The 16,397-nt window shown below is 40.9% G+C and overlaps 1 protein-coding gene across 3 annotated transcripts; it reads left to right on the forward strand.

Moving 5' to 3' along the window:
- The first annotated feature begins 491 nt into the window (after positions 1-491).
- Positions 492-16,023, forward strand: edil3b (EGF-like repeats and discoidin I-like domains 3b). 3 transcript variants are annotated; one of them, XM_028972863.1, is made up of 12 exons: positions 492-700; positions 4,060-4,134; positions 4,781-4,810; positions 6,701-6,829; positions 9,706-9,819; positions 10,603-10,784; positions 11,360-11,515; positions 11,757-11,901; positions 12,025-12,042; positions 12,133-12,209; positions 13,688-13,843; positions 14,535-16,023. In XM_028972863.1, exons 1-12 carry the CDS (start codon positions 634-636, stop codon positions 14,685-14,687), a joined length of 1,302 nt encoding a protein of 433 aa, XP_028828696.1. In that variant the 5' UTR covers positions 492-633; the 3' UTR covers positions 14,688-16,023. The 3 variants fall into 3 exon arrangements, with proteins under 3 accessions (XP_028828696.1, XP_028828695.1, XP_028828697.1); XM_028972862.1 differs by having other exon boundaries at positions 12,025-12,209; XM_028972864.1 differs by lacking the exons at positions 4,060-4,134; positions 4,781-4,810 and having other exon boundaries at positions 12,025-12,209.
- The last annotated feature ends 374 nt before the right edge of the window (positions 16,024-16,397 follow it).

Below are 16,397 nucleotides of genomic sequence, written 5' to 3' on the forward strand. Positions count from 1 at the left end.
GAGAATGCCAAAAGTGTGCAAAGCAGTAATCAGAACAAAGGGTGGCTATTTTGAAGAAACTAGAATATAAAACATGTTTTCAGTTATTTCACATTTTTTTGTTAAGTACATAACTCCACATATGTTCATTCATAGTTTGATGCCTTCAGTGAGAATCTACCAATGTAAATGGTCATGAAAATAAAGAAAACACATTGAATGAGAAGGTGTGTCCAAACTTTTGGCCTGTACTGTATATATATTCTCCAACTACCAACTTTTAATGTGCCTAAAACTTTACATTACAGCGGCACAACTCCACTTAACCCAAACATTTCTGGCCCCATTGTCAACTTTAATATTTCAAATCTGCTCAAAAATACGAAAGTTTAAAAGGCTCCACACTACTTCACCGAATCCCCGAAAGGCTACGCAGGTTATGAATTATGCATCACCCGATAAATCACTCGTCGCCCCGGCATCCATTTCGCCGGCGGTCCGACAGCCGGGCATCCGTCGCGGCGAGCTGCACCATCACTGCAGCACCAGCAGCAGCACCAGCAGCACCAGCATGGCTGCGGCCACACGGACGGACAGGTCCGCCGAGGATCGTTAGGCTGTTTTCTGCGCCGCCGGTGAACGCACGGCCGGGCGATGCTGCCGTTCCTCCTGCTCGCCACCCTCGGCGTCGGGACCGCCACTGTCCCACGGCCGACCGACGGTGAGTTCCGGTCATTGGACGCGTTGAAATGACGGTCTCGCAGGAGCGCCTTTGTCCGCGGCTCCTTCTTGGCGGCCCGTGGCCGGACCTGAGGTCAGCGCGTCACGGCGCAACACTTTACTGCACAACTCCACGTTTCCCTTCTAATGCACCGCGTCCCAGTAATAAGCAGTCTTTATATTATTAGTTATTTGCATACGACATTTTCTGAGTGGCTTCAGATTGGTTGGTGTGGGAATTGTGTTTTCTGGCAAGAATTTCTTCATTACATGTCTGGACATTTACCTAACTGTTTATTTGGGGGAGTGTGGTTTTGGTTTTGTATTGTTTAATTGAATCAGTATAGTTACAATATAATTACAGCATACTATGGTATATGGGCATTGATATGCAAAAATCTTCAGAATTATTGCGCTCTTATTATAACTCGCTGGTTTGACATGGCAAGGCAGTTGATCGTGAATGATGGCTGGACATGACGAAGAGAAGGACATACGCACAACCTCACGAAACAGGGGTTTAATACATGATGAACAGGACAGGAAAGACATTCAGTAACAAGTATCAATGACCCGATGGTGAACAGACACAAACAGGGCATTATACAATCATACAGGTGAAAACAATCAGGAAACATTAACACAGGACGAACACTTACAGTATTTTTTATACGCAGTACAGTGTAAAGAACTAAAGGGAATATTTGAGGATAATGAGATTCATGGGATATATGTGATTAATTATATGGCTGTCATTTTGTTGGATTAGCACCAGGTTATTTTGGGTTATGACACAACGCTTCAAATTAAACCCCAACCCTTTAATATCTCTTACATTATTCTGTTATTTATTCTGGTTTTCATGAAGAACCGTAATAACCTTGTATTTGTTCATTAATACCATGGACACATAAAATCTCCTTTTGCACAACTCCCCACTTCACACTGTCCTTGTGTGATATGCAAATGCCAGTGGAGTTGGTGGGATGTTACAGAGAGAGGGATATCTCTCTGAGCACCGCCGTTGTTCCATCTTGTCTCAAGGCCACCACCATCTTGCCCTCGCCTAAGTTGTCTTGAGTGTTGTGCCTTAATGACTACCTGTCCCGTTGCACTTACACTTACACCCATCATAAGGGCTTGGAGATTCTGGTCATGAAACCAGGAGGTCACGAGGAAGACAGCAGACACCATAAGAAGAAAACAGACAAGATAACAAACACTGCAAACTCATGTGCTGAACTTGTCCCCGTGTGCTGTGGCGTTTTTGGACAGATCTTGCCTCAAGCCAACTGCTTTGAACCACGACCACGATTTTTGGATTACCCTCATGCCTTTTTTTGACCCCGATGATTCCAACTACTTTTTCCGTCCCTGACTTCAATCCTCTCTGACATCAAATCCAACTTTGAGAACCCTCCAACGATTACGTTTTGCCACTGTAATACAGCAATACCCACTCCCAAATCAGGTATGCACCACCAGGCCAGCTGCTAGTGCGCCCCACGTCTGAGATCCTGATAATATGAAGAGTCTGCTGCCTTCTACAATGGACCCACTGCCTGTCAGACCCACTGGTCTGAACTGCTCCATGCATGATGGCAGTGCCACCACCCTGCAGCTGACCCTCACCCACCTGGACAATAAGGACACATACACATAAATGCTGTTCACAGACTTCAGTTTAGCTTTCAACACCATCATTCCTCAGCACCTGGTCGAGAAGTTGAGCCTGCTGGGCCTGAACACCTCATTCTGCAACTGGATCATGGACTTCCTGACTGAGAAACCTCTGTCTCTCCGGATCAGGAACAGCATCTCCAGCACCACCGCACTGAGCACTGGAGCTCCTCAGGGCTGTGTGCTCAGTCCAATGCTGTCTGTGAAGATTCTCAGTCATCCAGGTGAATTTGTCTGAAGGTTGAGTCATGGTGCAATGCTGTTCACCCTGCGGACCCACGATGTGCAGCGATGCACAGCCCCAAGCACATCATCAAGTTCACCGATGACACGACCGTGGTGTGTCTGATCAGCGAGAATGATGAGTCAGAGAGACAGAGAGGAGGGGCAATGACGAATGAACTGGCATAAGGTCAACAATCTGTTTCTAAATGTGGACAAAATGAAAGAGATGATTGTTGACTTCAGAAGACAACGGAGATAGAGAAAGAGATCTTGTGTGGAGATCATTAAAGAACAAGTTCTTCGGTGTTCATCTGGAGGAGAAACTCTCCTGGACTCTCAACAGCAGCTCAACAAGCAAGTTGAGGAAAGTGAAAGTGAAGTGATTGTCATTGTGATACACAGCATAGTACACGGTGCCACAATGAAATGTGTCCTCTGCTTTTAACCATCACCCTTGGTGAGCAGTGGGCCATGACAGGCACCCGAGGGAGCAGTGTGTGGGGATGGTGCTTTGCTCAGTGACACCTCAGTGGTACCTTGGCGGATTGGGATTCGAACCTTCTGATTACGGGGCCGCTTCCTTAACCGCTAGGCCACTACTGTCCTGTGCCCCGAAAGCCCATCTCCCACCTCCCATCCTCAACGCCTTCTACAGAGGGACTATTGAGAGCATTCTGACCAGCTGAATCACTGTCTGGTTTGGGAACTGCACCATATCGGACAGCAAGACCTTACAGCAGATGGTGAGGACAGCGAAGTCTCCCTTCCCTCCATAAAGGACATTTACCACACTTGCTGAATCAGGAAAGCCACCAGCATTGTGAAGGACTCTACACACCCCTCACATGCACTCTTCATCCTCCTACCATCTGGAAAAAGGTACTGAAGCATTCGGGACCTCAATGTCAGACTTTGCAATTGCTTCTGTCTATCAGACACCTGAACACTCAGGGACTTTCCCCTTTGGACTGACACTCACTCTACCTCTGTTATATTGAGTAATATTGTCTATTATTGCACATTTATTATTCATTTCAATAGTTTAGCACTGTCTGTCTCATTGTTGTCTACATGATTTTTTTTTTTAAATGTGAGCCTTGCACTGCCTGTGTCCCCTGCTTGCACTGTTTTTAACCCAGTTTGCCTGTCACACGTGCACTTTATGTCAATATGTAACTTTGTTTAAATGTTACATGTAGCATCAGGTATCAGAGAAACATTGTTTTGTTTTATTATATACTGTCTAACATGTATGAAGCTCAACTTCAACTTCAGATATGCTGGATTTGGGAGATGTTGGCAAAACCATTTTTTTATTCTGTGTTTATTTCAAGTCTAGGCATCAAATGAACCAACAAACACAGTTGTGTCTTTTCTTGTCTTCTTCTGGCTGATGTAATATATGGCCTCTTGGTGATGAGAACACTAATTTCCCCTCCGTTTCCCCTCTGACAGGAGACGTGTGCGAACCTGTTCCATGTGAAAACGGGGCTGACTGTTTTAGCTCAGCAGCTGACGAGGGTGTGTCATGTGAGTGCTTTATGTGCCTCGTCTGACAGTAGAGTCAGGAGAGAGGGGGAAGAGTGAACGTTTTCTTTTTTTCATAAATCGCTATTAAATGGACAAATTAACGTCAGAGCTGGCATTCCTATTGACTAATGCATAGGGAGAGCTGGGCCTAATCCAAATGCTCCATGTCTTTGCTGTGACAGTTTGGCCTGTCCAGCATAACATTTAGCTGAGTTAAAATCCTGCCGTAACAATTAGGGACATACTGCCCAGATCTAGTTTCTAATTGCAGTGCGGACACTGCTTTATGCGCAGTGGACTTGATCATAACACTGGTTTAAAGACATTTCTAAAACACTTACAGAATATTTCAAATCAAATTTTATTTAAAGTTTGTCATGCTAGTCAGATCCATGTGATTGCTTTTAATGTTCTTCCTCAGATATGTGGAATGTTTCGCTGCTGGCTGCCAATGTTTGTTATATTAGCTGCAAACAGGAATCCAATGACTTCTGTACCTCAGCTTCACTTATGTAAACACAGGATACATGTTCAACACACTTGTTTTCACCTTAAATCATGTTGAGCATATATTGATTGCCTAGGAGGTGTTCGTGGAGTCCTACATAATTGGTAGTAACAACTTTATGATCTTTTAACCCAACAGCTTCTGAACGGGAAGGAGGCGTTTTAGAAGGTGAGTGCATGTTCCAGGGACATTCGATTTCTGCAAGTTACAGACCAGCAGTGGTGGAATGTAACAAAGTATTTGTACTTCATTACTGTACTTAAGTACATTTTTACGTATCTGTACTTTACTTAAGTAAAAATACTTTTTATTTTACTCGACTACATTTCTACAATTTATGCCGTTACTTGTTACATTTTAATAATCAGGATTTATTAGCTCCAATGATGGCAGAGCGCACGTCAGGTCGCAGCACGAGCTGGTAGACGAGACATTCAACATGGACCCAGAGCTGCATCAACTGAGCTCTGAATCACAAAGAAATCCTTGGCCGGATTTAAGAAATTGTCACGTGGGGGCTGGACATGGCGATGAAGGACAGGGGTTTAACACAACTTCACAGGACAGGGGTTTAATACAAACTGCACACGACAAGGGAACATTAACACGCAGTGACCTGACGGCGAACCGACATGAACAGGATAGTTTTATACAATTCTATAAATATACATCAGGTGAACACCATCAGGGAACATTACACGAGACTAACATGAAACTCCGGTCCAAACTACGGATCCGGAGTCAGCCCTGCCGGTCCGGATCGTGACAGAAATATATTTGAGTACGAAGGAGCAAAGAATGAATCCTTGCAATTTCTATGCATCCCATGCCTGCCTCAACATAAAGAATTGTTGGCATTTAAAAACTCCCCTTCAAATTTGAAAAAAACATATAGAGTTAAGCTATGCTGTGGTATGCTATGCTTTTGGGTATGTTATGACATTTTAGGATACTATTATCTAGCGAAATGTATGCTGACATATAGAAATAGTATAAAAATCACACCTGTGTAGCTTCATTATTTTTTTAACACAGTGGTAGGATAAAACTGGTTTATTAGCTCAGAGAAGATAGCTTAATGTCTTTATTAGCATAATGTCCAGCTCAGTGTTGTGCCAGTTCACACTGAAAAAGAACTAGTTCACGTTCGTGCTTTAGTTTTTTTTTTTTCTTCTTTAACATTTTCAATACAACGTCCTTCTATCTGAACCTCCTTCAGTCTTCTCCTTCTATCTGTCATACCTAGTAGATAACTTGTCAGCCACATAATTCTAAGGTACACACAGTATTGCAGAGTGCACGCACAATAAGCACACCAAATTTTCCAATACACATATACTGTATAATTGCTTGTAATTATTATGAGCAATGACATCAGTACAGGCATAAGTCAGTATATGTACTATGCTTTTACAAAATGGCACACCCCAGATGTTGAGACAAGCCATTGTGTGAGTACTTTTACTTAAAAGTACATTTAAAAGTAAGTACTTAGGACTTTTGCTTAAGTAATATTGTTGATGTAGCACTTCTACTTTTTCTTGAGTACATATTTTGCAGGTTTCTTGTACTTTTACTTAAGTACTAAGCTTCAGTACTTCCTCCACCACTGCAGACGAGTATGTTTAATACGTACAGAGGTCCAAAGGCCCGGTTCTCTCTCTGGCTCTCTTAAATTAAATCTGTAAACCAAACCAGAGAGAGTGTCAGGAGCACTTTGGAGGAAAGACCATAAACATTGCTAACAGTGTACACAAGGACACAGCAGGACTGCTGATGCACAAGTAGTCAGGGGCAAATACTGGCAGTAATGAAATTCTATCTACTGTATTCTGTCAAATATATATTTAACGTTTCTTGTTTGACACTTGCATACTACATATGTAGTTATTGAATTATGCATGGGACGTACAACTGTACTATTTAGGACTATTACTTCTTGTAGTTCTTGAACGTTTTTAATTGTAATCCATTTTATTATTGGAGCAGTATCCATACTTCTAGTCTGTCCTTCTGTGTTGCTGTGATTGTCATTGTTTTCTGACTCTGAACTTGCAGTACCTTGTATCCCAAGCCTGTGTCACAATGGTGGAACGTGTGAGTTCAGGGGTGTGCACAGAGGAGACAGCTTTGTTGGTTATCATTGCAAGTGTCTGCCTGGCTTTGATGGAGACCACTGCCAGCACAGTAAGTTTATTTTTTAAATTATGCCATAGCACATACATTTTATTACAGTAGGGGGGAAGACTCGGGATGAATCGTTGGAGAACAGCTCTGTAGATTCCAGATCATGTAGGGGAGCGGATGAGACACTACAAGGTGCTGATCCTTATCCTATGCCGAAAGGACCTGGGAAGGGAATGTGGTGAGGTACCCACAACCCAGAAGTGTGAGAGAGGAAATGCCAAGTGAACACTATGGGATTAGGATTTACTAATGTACATGTGTTTTCTCAGTTTTTAAAATTTTTATAAATTTGCCCAAACTTCAAGTAAACCTGTTTCATGTTGTCACTATGGGGTGTTTCTGAGGAAAAAATTATTTAATCCATTTTGGAATAAGGCTCTAAAGAAAGCAAAATGTGAAAAAAGTGATATAATGAATATGAAGACTGAAACATGCACTGTATATAGAAAAAAAACGTAATCATTTTTTTGTAAAATTTACCCTTTGTACTTAACATTTTAAGTTATTGTTAAATACTACACCAGTAGATGGTGCAGTAACATTTCAGCATTTGGAAATTCATTTCTCACATTCATGTATTCTGTTAGTTGACTGCATTGATTTGATACACGTGCACTGAATGTACAAGAGTGCTGCCCATGTTTGAAAGTGCTTTTGTATATATTCCTCTTTCAACTCTGCAGTCTTCTCAGGGTTTCATTTCGAAACACCTGATATAAAGAGCAAGCTGTTCTTTATCACACAGACAAAAAGGCCTGAAAGAAAGCAGGTTACATCCAATACCAAGCCAGACTACTTTATGAGGCCAGTTCCCAGAAGACTCCTTATTCTTTCACCTCTGAAAGATTAAAATGACAGACTAGAGCCTGAAGAGATTAGAAAGTTTTATGTTGAATGCTTGTGTGCAGACGAATATTCATGGCTATAAAAACAAGGTTCCAAAACATATTTTATTAACATACTATTAATATGACATTCTTTTCTGCCTTTTATGTGGCCAGGGCTTTATCTTACAGGCCTAATATGATTTCCTTACCCTGGCGAACAGGCATCTCATCTCACACAGCATATATAATGCATGTCTGCAAGGGGAGAATTTTTAAAAGAAGTACAAAATGAAAGTGCTGAAAAATAGATCTGTATAGTTTGGTAAGTGAGTAAATAAGTAAATTAAGAAGCAAAAGGTCTAATCCAGCAAAGTAAGCTAGACGTTAGTTGAAAAGAGTGATGTTAACAAACCTTTAGACTACACAATTTTCATAACTTAAAGTCATTTAAGACACTGTTATTACTATTACAAGGTGCTTAATGAGTACATGTAAAGTACCAGATATACATTTAACACACTGAATGAGTTTAGCAATGTCGAATCACTAGTTGCTAATAATAAAGTGAAGTGATTGTCACATGTGATACACAGCAGCACAGCACACGGTGCACACAGTGAAATTTGTCCTCTGCATTTAACCCATCACCCTGAGTGAGCAGTGGGCAGCCATGACAGGCGCCCGGGGAGCAGTGTGTGGGGACGGTGCTTTGCTCAGTGACACCTCAGTGGCACCTTGGCAGATCGGGATTCAAACCGGCAACCTTCTGAATACACTTCCTTAACAAATAGGCCACCACTGCCCCAGGGATACAATGGTAACTTAGGGTTAAGTGTCTTGCTCAGGGACACAATGGTAGTAAGTGGGATTTTAACCTGGATCTTCTGGTTCATAGGCGAGTGTGTTACCCACTACCTACTACCATAGTTAAATTGAAACGCAATGTTTGGATTGGCTACTTACATGGTCTGGAGGTGACTAAAACATAACTGTATTTGCTGTTTTGTGAGAAATAGTTTGCATTTTGCCGTGTCAACTGTTATCAATGAATGCAACGACGGAAAGTACAGTCGTGGCCAGATATTTTGAGAATTCTATGATGAGACAAATTTAAAAAGTTTCAAAGGCTTTTGTTCACAATTGCATAAAGTTTATGCAAATTCACCCTGGCCCTGGGCCAAATCCTGACTGATGGCAACCCATTCCTTCATAATCAATGCTTGGAGTTTGTAAGAATTTGTAGGTTTTTATTTGTCCACCCGCCACTTAAGTTCTCAATTTGATTAAGGTCCATAAATTGCCATAATAAAAATTGAAGCACCAATCTTTGTGAAAACCAGTATTTGTGTCATTCTCAAAACTTTTAGCCACAACTGTATTCACAACACATTACTTTTTCCACATTTTGTTATTTCACGGCCTTATTCCAAAATGGATTAAATGCATTGATGTGATGCTACAGGATCCCTGGCCAATTTGTCCCATTACTCTATGCAGCACCTCTTAAGTTCCATCAGGTTGGATGGTGCACAGCCATTTTAAGATCAATCAGATTTAAGTCTGTGCATTGGCTGGGCCTCTCAAGAACATTCACAGAGTTGTCCTGAAGCCACTACTTCTATCTTGTCTGTGTGGATAGGGTCCTTGTCCTTCTGAAAGATGAACTGTCAACCCGGTCTGACTTGATGCATGTACTCCATTCATCTTTCTCTCTGATTTGGGGAGTGCTTTTGCAAGTAAACTGCTTTCACGTTGTGCGTAGAATTCTGAGGAAAAAAATAATTAAATCAATTTTGGAATGAGGTTGTAACATAACAAATTGTGAGAAAATGACGTGCTGTGAATACTTTCTGGATGCACTGTAATGGTAGTAAGTGGGGTTTGAACCTGTGACATTGTGGACTTCTGACTTATAGTTGAGTGTGTTAACCACTAGGCTAATACCACCACTTCAAATAGAATAAATGAAACAAAAAAAATCAAATTTCTAAATAAATTTGGGGTGGTTTTATATTTGGATCAGCAAGGTCTATATCATTTGTTTCGCAGACATGAATGAGTGTGAAAGCAGTCCTTGCAGAAATGGAGGAATCTGCACTGACCTGGTGGGGAATTATACCTGTGTCTGCCCTGCGGAATTCATGGGACGGAACTGTCAGTACAGTAAGTAGTTTGTTACAAATATATAATCGCTTTGTTTTGAAGGTCAAACAACAATTTAGGAGGCAAATTCACACAAATGTGATGGAAGAAAAACTCCAGCGCAGCTGGATTTCTTGTTTACCAGTGAAAGTGCTAATTGTTCAGGCGAAATATTGCATCTAAAGCACATACGCAATTTAATTTGTCTGAGATTTGTATCATGCTGTTTGCGTTAGGTGTTTTGGGTGGGGGTGTATTTAAAGGCAACAACTTAGGTTATGTGTGTCGTCATGCCTTCCAAACGCGGGAGCCGGAGCTCCCTGAGAGCGAGCTTCAGAGCCTTGTTCGAGACTCCGGAGAAACTGGACAAATCCACGTGCTTAGAGAAGAGCAAAGCTTTAGGCTCTCCGCTGAATGCCTCCAATGGAAAGACTGAAGATGCGGATGGTGGTTTTGACTGGACAAAGCCAAATGCACAAAAGACAGAGGATGTCCTTCAGCCTGAAGATGCCCTCTCTTTGAAATGCAAAGATGCCGGTTCAGTGGATGGAAACAGGGAAATCAGTTTGCCTGGTTCATGCTTGCCTGACCCCTGTGGCAGCATGACAACCAAAGACTTGATTCCTGAGGCTGATACAACATCAGCAACTGGAACAATCGAATCCAAAGCTGAGAATGTCTACCTTGCCAAGACTAAGGAGCCCTGTGGTACTTATGTATCTCTGTTATGTGTGCATTGTTGTTGTCATTACAACTCCTCTTATTTTTATTTTTATTTTTTTCATTTGTTATTTGATTTCCCAGAGTGCTCTGGTCCTCTAGGGATGGAAGGGGGTATAATATCTAACCAGCAAATTACAGCGTCTTCTACACACCGATCCTTCTTCCAGCTGCAAAAATGGTACCCTTATTTCGCCCGACTCAACAAGAAGGGTCTGGTGAATGCCTGGAGTGCTGCAGAGAGCGATCGCTGGCCATGGATACAGGTTGTTCATTCCTCTTGTTTTCATTCCTATATGTATTTTTAATCCAACAAGCAACTGTTCATTTCTAATGTGATCGGAACTGGGGTGAATAATTACTTTTAGATTTATTGTGATATTTAAAAAAATAATTGTTATAAATTTCCTTGCAGGAGAATATTTAATGGCTAAAAACGTATCTGACATTCTGGTTTATATAAGATTTGGATCGCCTCAAAGCATTCCTTTATCAAGACATTAAAAAGACGTCAGTGAGTGAGATTACATTAGGGCATTCAGAAGGGCCATAGTGAATGCATGCATGATGCCACCAGCTATGAACACTGAGATAGTCTTGCTTTACAACTCAATTTTACGCAGCCTTACTTGAGCACATGCAAGGATATAAATAACAACAGGATAACATTTCAACGGTCACTGGTTTCAGTGTCAATGTAACAACGTCCCTATATAAACCACCAATGTGCAGTTAATGTAAATGTAATAGTCAATAGTTGCCTACTTTTAATGCACTTTGCAATAGACATCAAACATAACCATTTAACATTTGCATCTGTTTGTTACAATTGGATGTGTAGATTAACCTCCAGAGAAGAATGAGAGTGACTGGATTAGTAACACAAGGAGCCAAACGTGTTGGGATTCCGGAGTATGTGAAGTCCTACAAAGTGGCCTTTAGCGAAGATGGAGAAAACTGGATCATATTTCAAGACAAGGACAAAGAAGAGGACATGGTGTGGATTGTTTTCAGTGATGCTCAGTATTACTGATATGCACATCATAAAGATCCATATGCACTTTTCTGCATCTTTCGTAAGAAATTTTACGAGGAAAATGTTACATATAAGCATATATATACTATATGTTGTTATTTTGAACATTTAGTTTATAGGTGAAAATTGCACATCTACTATGGATTTACAAAAAAATAGCCTTCTTACTTATGATTGCTTTATTGCAAAATTTCTTTACAAGCTATTCAGAGGAAATGTTGATAACAACACCCCTTATGGCAATTCCTTCACGCCACCAATTGAAGCGCAGTACATCCGCATTCACCCGCAAGTCTGCAGGAAGCATTGTACCCTCCGGATGGAGCTGTTAGGCTGTGAACTCACAGGTTTGCATGTAAAGCCTTCTGAATGTTTAAATAGCATACACATTTATATATATATACACACACACACACACACACACACACACACACACACATATGTATAGTAATAGTTGTTGTTTTTTAAAGGGTGCTCTGAGCCTTTGGGTATGAAAGCAGGACATATCCAAGACTTGCAGATTACCTCGTCCAGTGTGTTTCACACTCTGAACATTGATATGTTTTCCTGGGAGCCAGGAAAGGCAAGACTGGACGAAAAGGGGAAAGTGAATGCATGGGCATCTGCAAGCAATGACCAGTCGCAGTGGCTGCAGGTGAGATGAAAAATATTCTGATGCTCCATTATTCTATTGTGTCTAATTTATATTATTTTTGAGAGTTTTGAGTGATTCCTAAACCATTTTTCTTTGATTGCATTAACTCAAATTATAATTTTAAAGTGCTATGTAACAGGGGCGTGTTGCTTGACTCAAATGAACTTTAAACCATACAGATTAATCATCTTATCTCAGTCCCCAAATCGCTGTTTGCTCTGGGAGATGCGATTTGATTTTTTTAGCTTGTCAAGCTATCTTTAAAAATGTGATCGGTTTTTGCTGGGGAGTGAGTCACAGGTGAGTCACTTTTTTTTCAGCCTGATCAGCTTCAAACACTTACAATCTAACCAACATCCAAATCATGTCTGAATCATAACTAAAGGCCCAGAGACACGCTTACAGACTGATAAAGGACCCTATATTTTTCTCTCTCACTGCCAATTCTTTGTATGCAATGCTGTGTACTACCCATACCATGAAGGTGGAGGCATGTTTCTGTTTCTAAAACAGTTTACTTTACAATTCAAAGTCAGTTGACATGATAATTGAAGGGGCAGTGGTGGGAAGGGGCAGTGGTGGCCTAGCGGTTAAGGAAGCGGCCCTGTAATCAGAAGGTTGCCGGTTCGAATCCCGATCCGCCAAGGTGCCACTGAGGTGCCACTGAGCAAAGCACCGTCCCCACACACTGCTCCCCGGGCGCCTGTCATGGCTGCCCACTGCTCACTCAGGATGATGGGTTAAATGCAGAGGGCAAATTTCACTGTGTGCATCGTGTGCTGTGCTGCTGTGTATCACATGTGACAATCACTTCACTTTAAATTGGGAGCTGACATGATCATTTGGAGCTGGAAAGAAACTTTTCACATCATCCAATATAGCCAGCTGTGCAGCTCACGCCAAGCAGTACCTTTAGGAAATCTCTTTATTTGATTATGTTTCTTTTTTAAGTGGCTTAAATCTCACAAACAAGTGCATTTTGTATCCAATTAACTATCTTTACCGTTTTTACCTGTTTTAAATACAAGAGACTCTTTGAGACTCTTTGAATGAGGTGAGTGATGGGGAATCTCTAATGGCATTAGGGTATGAATTCCAGAGGGAAGTGGCAGCTACCGAGAAGACCTTGTCACATCACATGTGACATTTAGTCCTTTTGGAAGGGAATAGGAGATTGGAGTCAGAATGAAAGCAGCATTCAGGGAAGTGCGAGTAAAGATGCGAATGAATTTGGGCATGACAAAGAGACATTTACACTGAATATGCTGTGGAACAGGGAGCCGGAAGCTTTTTGACCACAGAGTGAGTGAAGTGGGATGCCATATTTGATCATTTTGGGTAAAAGGAGGTAGATTCCATTGTATTGATGCAGTACAGACATTATAGGCCCTATTTCAATTATCTGGCACACAGTGGGAAGCAGATAGTGCTTAATGTTTTGTGTATGTTGCTAACTGTTGTCTTGGGTTTTCCACCAGGTGGATTTGCTTCTTCCAACAAAAGTTACTGGCATCATTACCCAGGGGGCAAAAGACTTTGGACGTGTACAATTTGTTGGCTCCTACAAGTTGTCTTATAGTAATGATGGAGAGAAGTGGGCTATTTATCAAGACGAGAAGCAACAAAAAGATAAGGTACAATTTTAACAAAGATTTATTCATGTTCAGTGTAAACAGAAACAGTGTGTTTGTGTACTGTACATTAGATCATTTTAATAAATGTAAATTTGTCATTCATTATAATGACAGCAATACATTTATTAAAATACAGAATGAATCAGATATGTCTATCCATTTTACAAAATGTACTGTCATTGTTAATGCTGATTAGTGTGAATTAATGCTGACTACAGTGTTCAGTTATACATGAGACTTGTATAATGGATGGACCTGGTAAATGGATAATTAACTCTTAATGTCCTGTCACAAGGTATTGATTGTTTGAGATTTTCTGTATTAAGAAGCTAGGTCTTTCTCCTAAGATATGTTGTGATACCATAGTAAGTGTGTTGCTCAGTTTTGTTGCATATTCATCACTTGACTCTGGATTGGACAGTGTACAGGTCTGTTGATGAAGTCCAGCTCTGTAAAATTAATAGGGAGGTATAGTGTCTTCCTGCCACTCTTTTCTTGAGGCCAGACAGATCCCCACCACACACACATAAAGCCTTTTCAGTGTTTCAGTGTCATGTGTTTAATAATGTATTGATATGTTGACTTTGCCTTTTCCTAGTGTGTCTAAATATAATCAGCTATGTTCCATAATGGCCACTTATTCTTGTTTTCATTTTATCTCTGTTTCTCACCTGTTTGTTTCTTGGTACAGATTTTCCAAGGAAACTTTGACAATGAAACACACAGAAAGAATGTAATCGATCCACCAATCTATGCCAGGTTTGTCCGGATTGTTCCATGGTCATGGTACGGTCGAATCAGTCTACGGGTGGAATTGCTCGGATGCACAGAGGAGGATCAGTGAATATGGCTAATCTGTTATTTCTAGTGTTGGAACATAGACTGTAAGGATATGTTTTAAACCACAAAATTATGTAGTTGTTATCTCAGTTCCAACTGTATTTGTATTTTTTTGCAGATGAGTGTGTAGTTGTTTTTTTTTTATATATTTAATACATTGGGTGAGTATTCTTTCTAAAGCAATCATAACTCTGACCAATGATGGGAGCTGCTGGCTTTTGAAATGGGATGAAATAGAGCACAGTTAAAAAATTCCTAACATAAATAACATTGTCTGACAGTATTGTGTTGTGATTTGTACAAAACTGACACACACGCACACATTATGGAAGGCTAAATTGGCCACAATTCGGCTGCATTTTAACTTGTGGTTTCACCAAGGGTGATGGGTTAAAAGCAGAGGACACATTTCGTTGTGTGCACCGTGTGCTGTGCTGCAGTGTTTCACAATGACAATCACTTTACTTTCACTTAATGCTTGCCGGGATCAGGCAACAGGTTTTAGAAACACCTGTTTTTAGCGCAAACCCATGCGTTTAAATGCAGGCGATTTATGGCCCATTTGGCCTTCCATAAGACACACGCATATACATAGGAGCAGTACAGAACTGTTTGTATTAAATAAACTGTATAGTAAAACTGTATATTAGCATTTGGCCATATTCGGCTGTGTCATAGCAAACACAGCAAAACATTCTTATGTATTTCATATGCTCATATTTAGGGTTTAAATAGATTTGTGAACTTTGTGGTCAAAGTCAATAGTTGCCTAAAGACTGTTCTTTTTTAAAACCAGTATAATCTACAAGTGATCTACATGTGATTTTAAAAAGTACATCTATTTGTAACATGAACAAGCTGAGCAAACATTTTATTTGTATGCAGTTTAAAGTTATATGTGTATGTTCAGTGCATCCGGAAAGTATTCACAGTGCAAACCTTTTTCCACATTTTGTTATTTTACAGCCTTATTCCTAAATAGGTTTTGGCAAATTAATTAAAAATAAAATAATGTTTACATAAGTATTCACAGCCTTTGTCGATGCACATTTGGCAGCAATTTCAGCCTCAAGTCTTTTTGAATATGATGCTTTAACCTTGGCATAACTATCTTTGGCCAGTTTTGCCCATTCTTGTTTGCAGCTCAGGCTCCATCGGGTTGGATGGGAAGCATTGGTACACAGCCATTTTAAGCTCTCTACAGAGATGTTCAGTCGGATTCAAGTCTGGGCTCTGTCTCAACAGTCCTGAAGCCACTCCTCTGATATCTTGGCTGTGTGCTTAGCGTCATTGCCCTGCTGAAAGATGAACCATTATCCCAGTCTGAGCTCAAGAGTGCTCTGGAGCAGGTTTTAATCCAGGATGTCTCAGTCATCTTTCCCTCTATCCTGACTAGTCTCACAGTTCCTGCAGCTGAGAAACATCCCACAGCATGATGCTGCCACCACCATGCATCACTGTAGGGATGGTATTGGTCTGGTGATGAGCGGGTGCCTGGTTGCCTCCGGTTACACCCAGAATCCACACCAAAGTGTTCAATCGTTGTCTCATCAGACCAGAGAATTTTGTTTCTCATGTTCTGGGAGTCACTTCAGGTGCCTCTTGGCAAACTCCAGGTGGACTGCCATGTGGCTTTTACTAAGGAGTGGCTTCCATCTGGCCACTCTACTTATACAGGAGCTCTGACACAGTGACCATCAATTTTTAATACATT

This window comes from Denticeps clupeoides, chromosome 3, assembly GCF_900700375.1.
Source record: "Denticeps clupeoides chromosome 3, fDenClu1.1, whole genome shotgun sequence".
Taxonomy (NCBI): domain Eukaryota; kingdom Metazoa; phylum Chordata; class Actinopteri; order Clupeiformes; family Denticipitidae; genus Denticeps; species Denticeps clupeoides.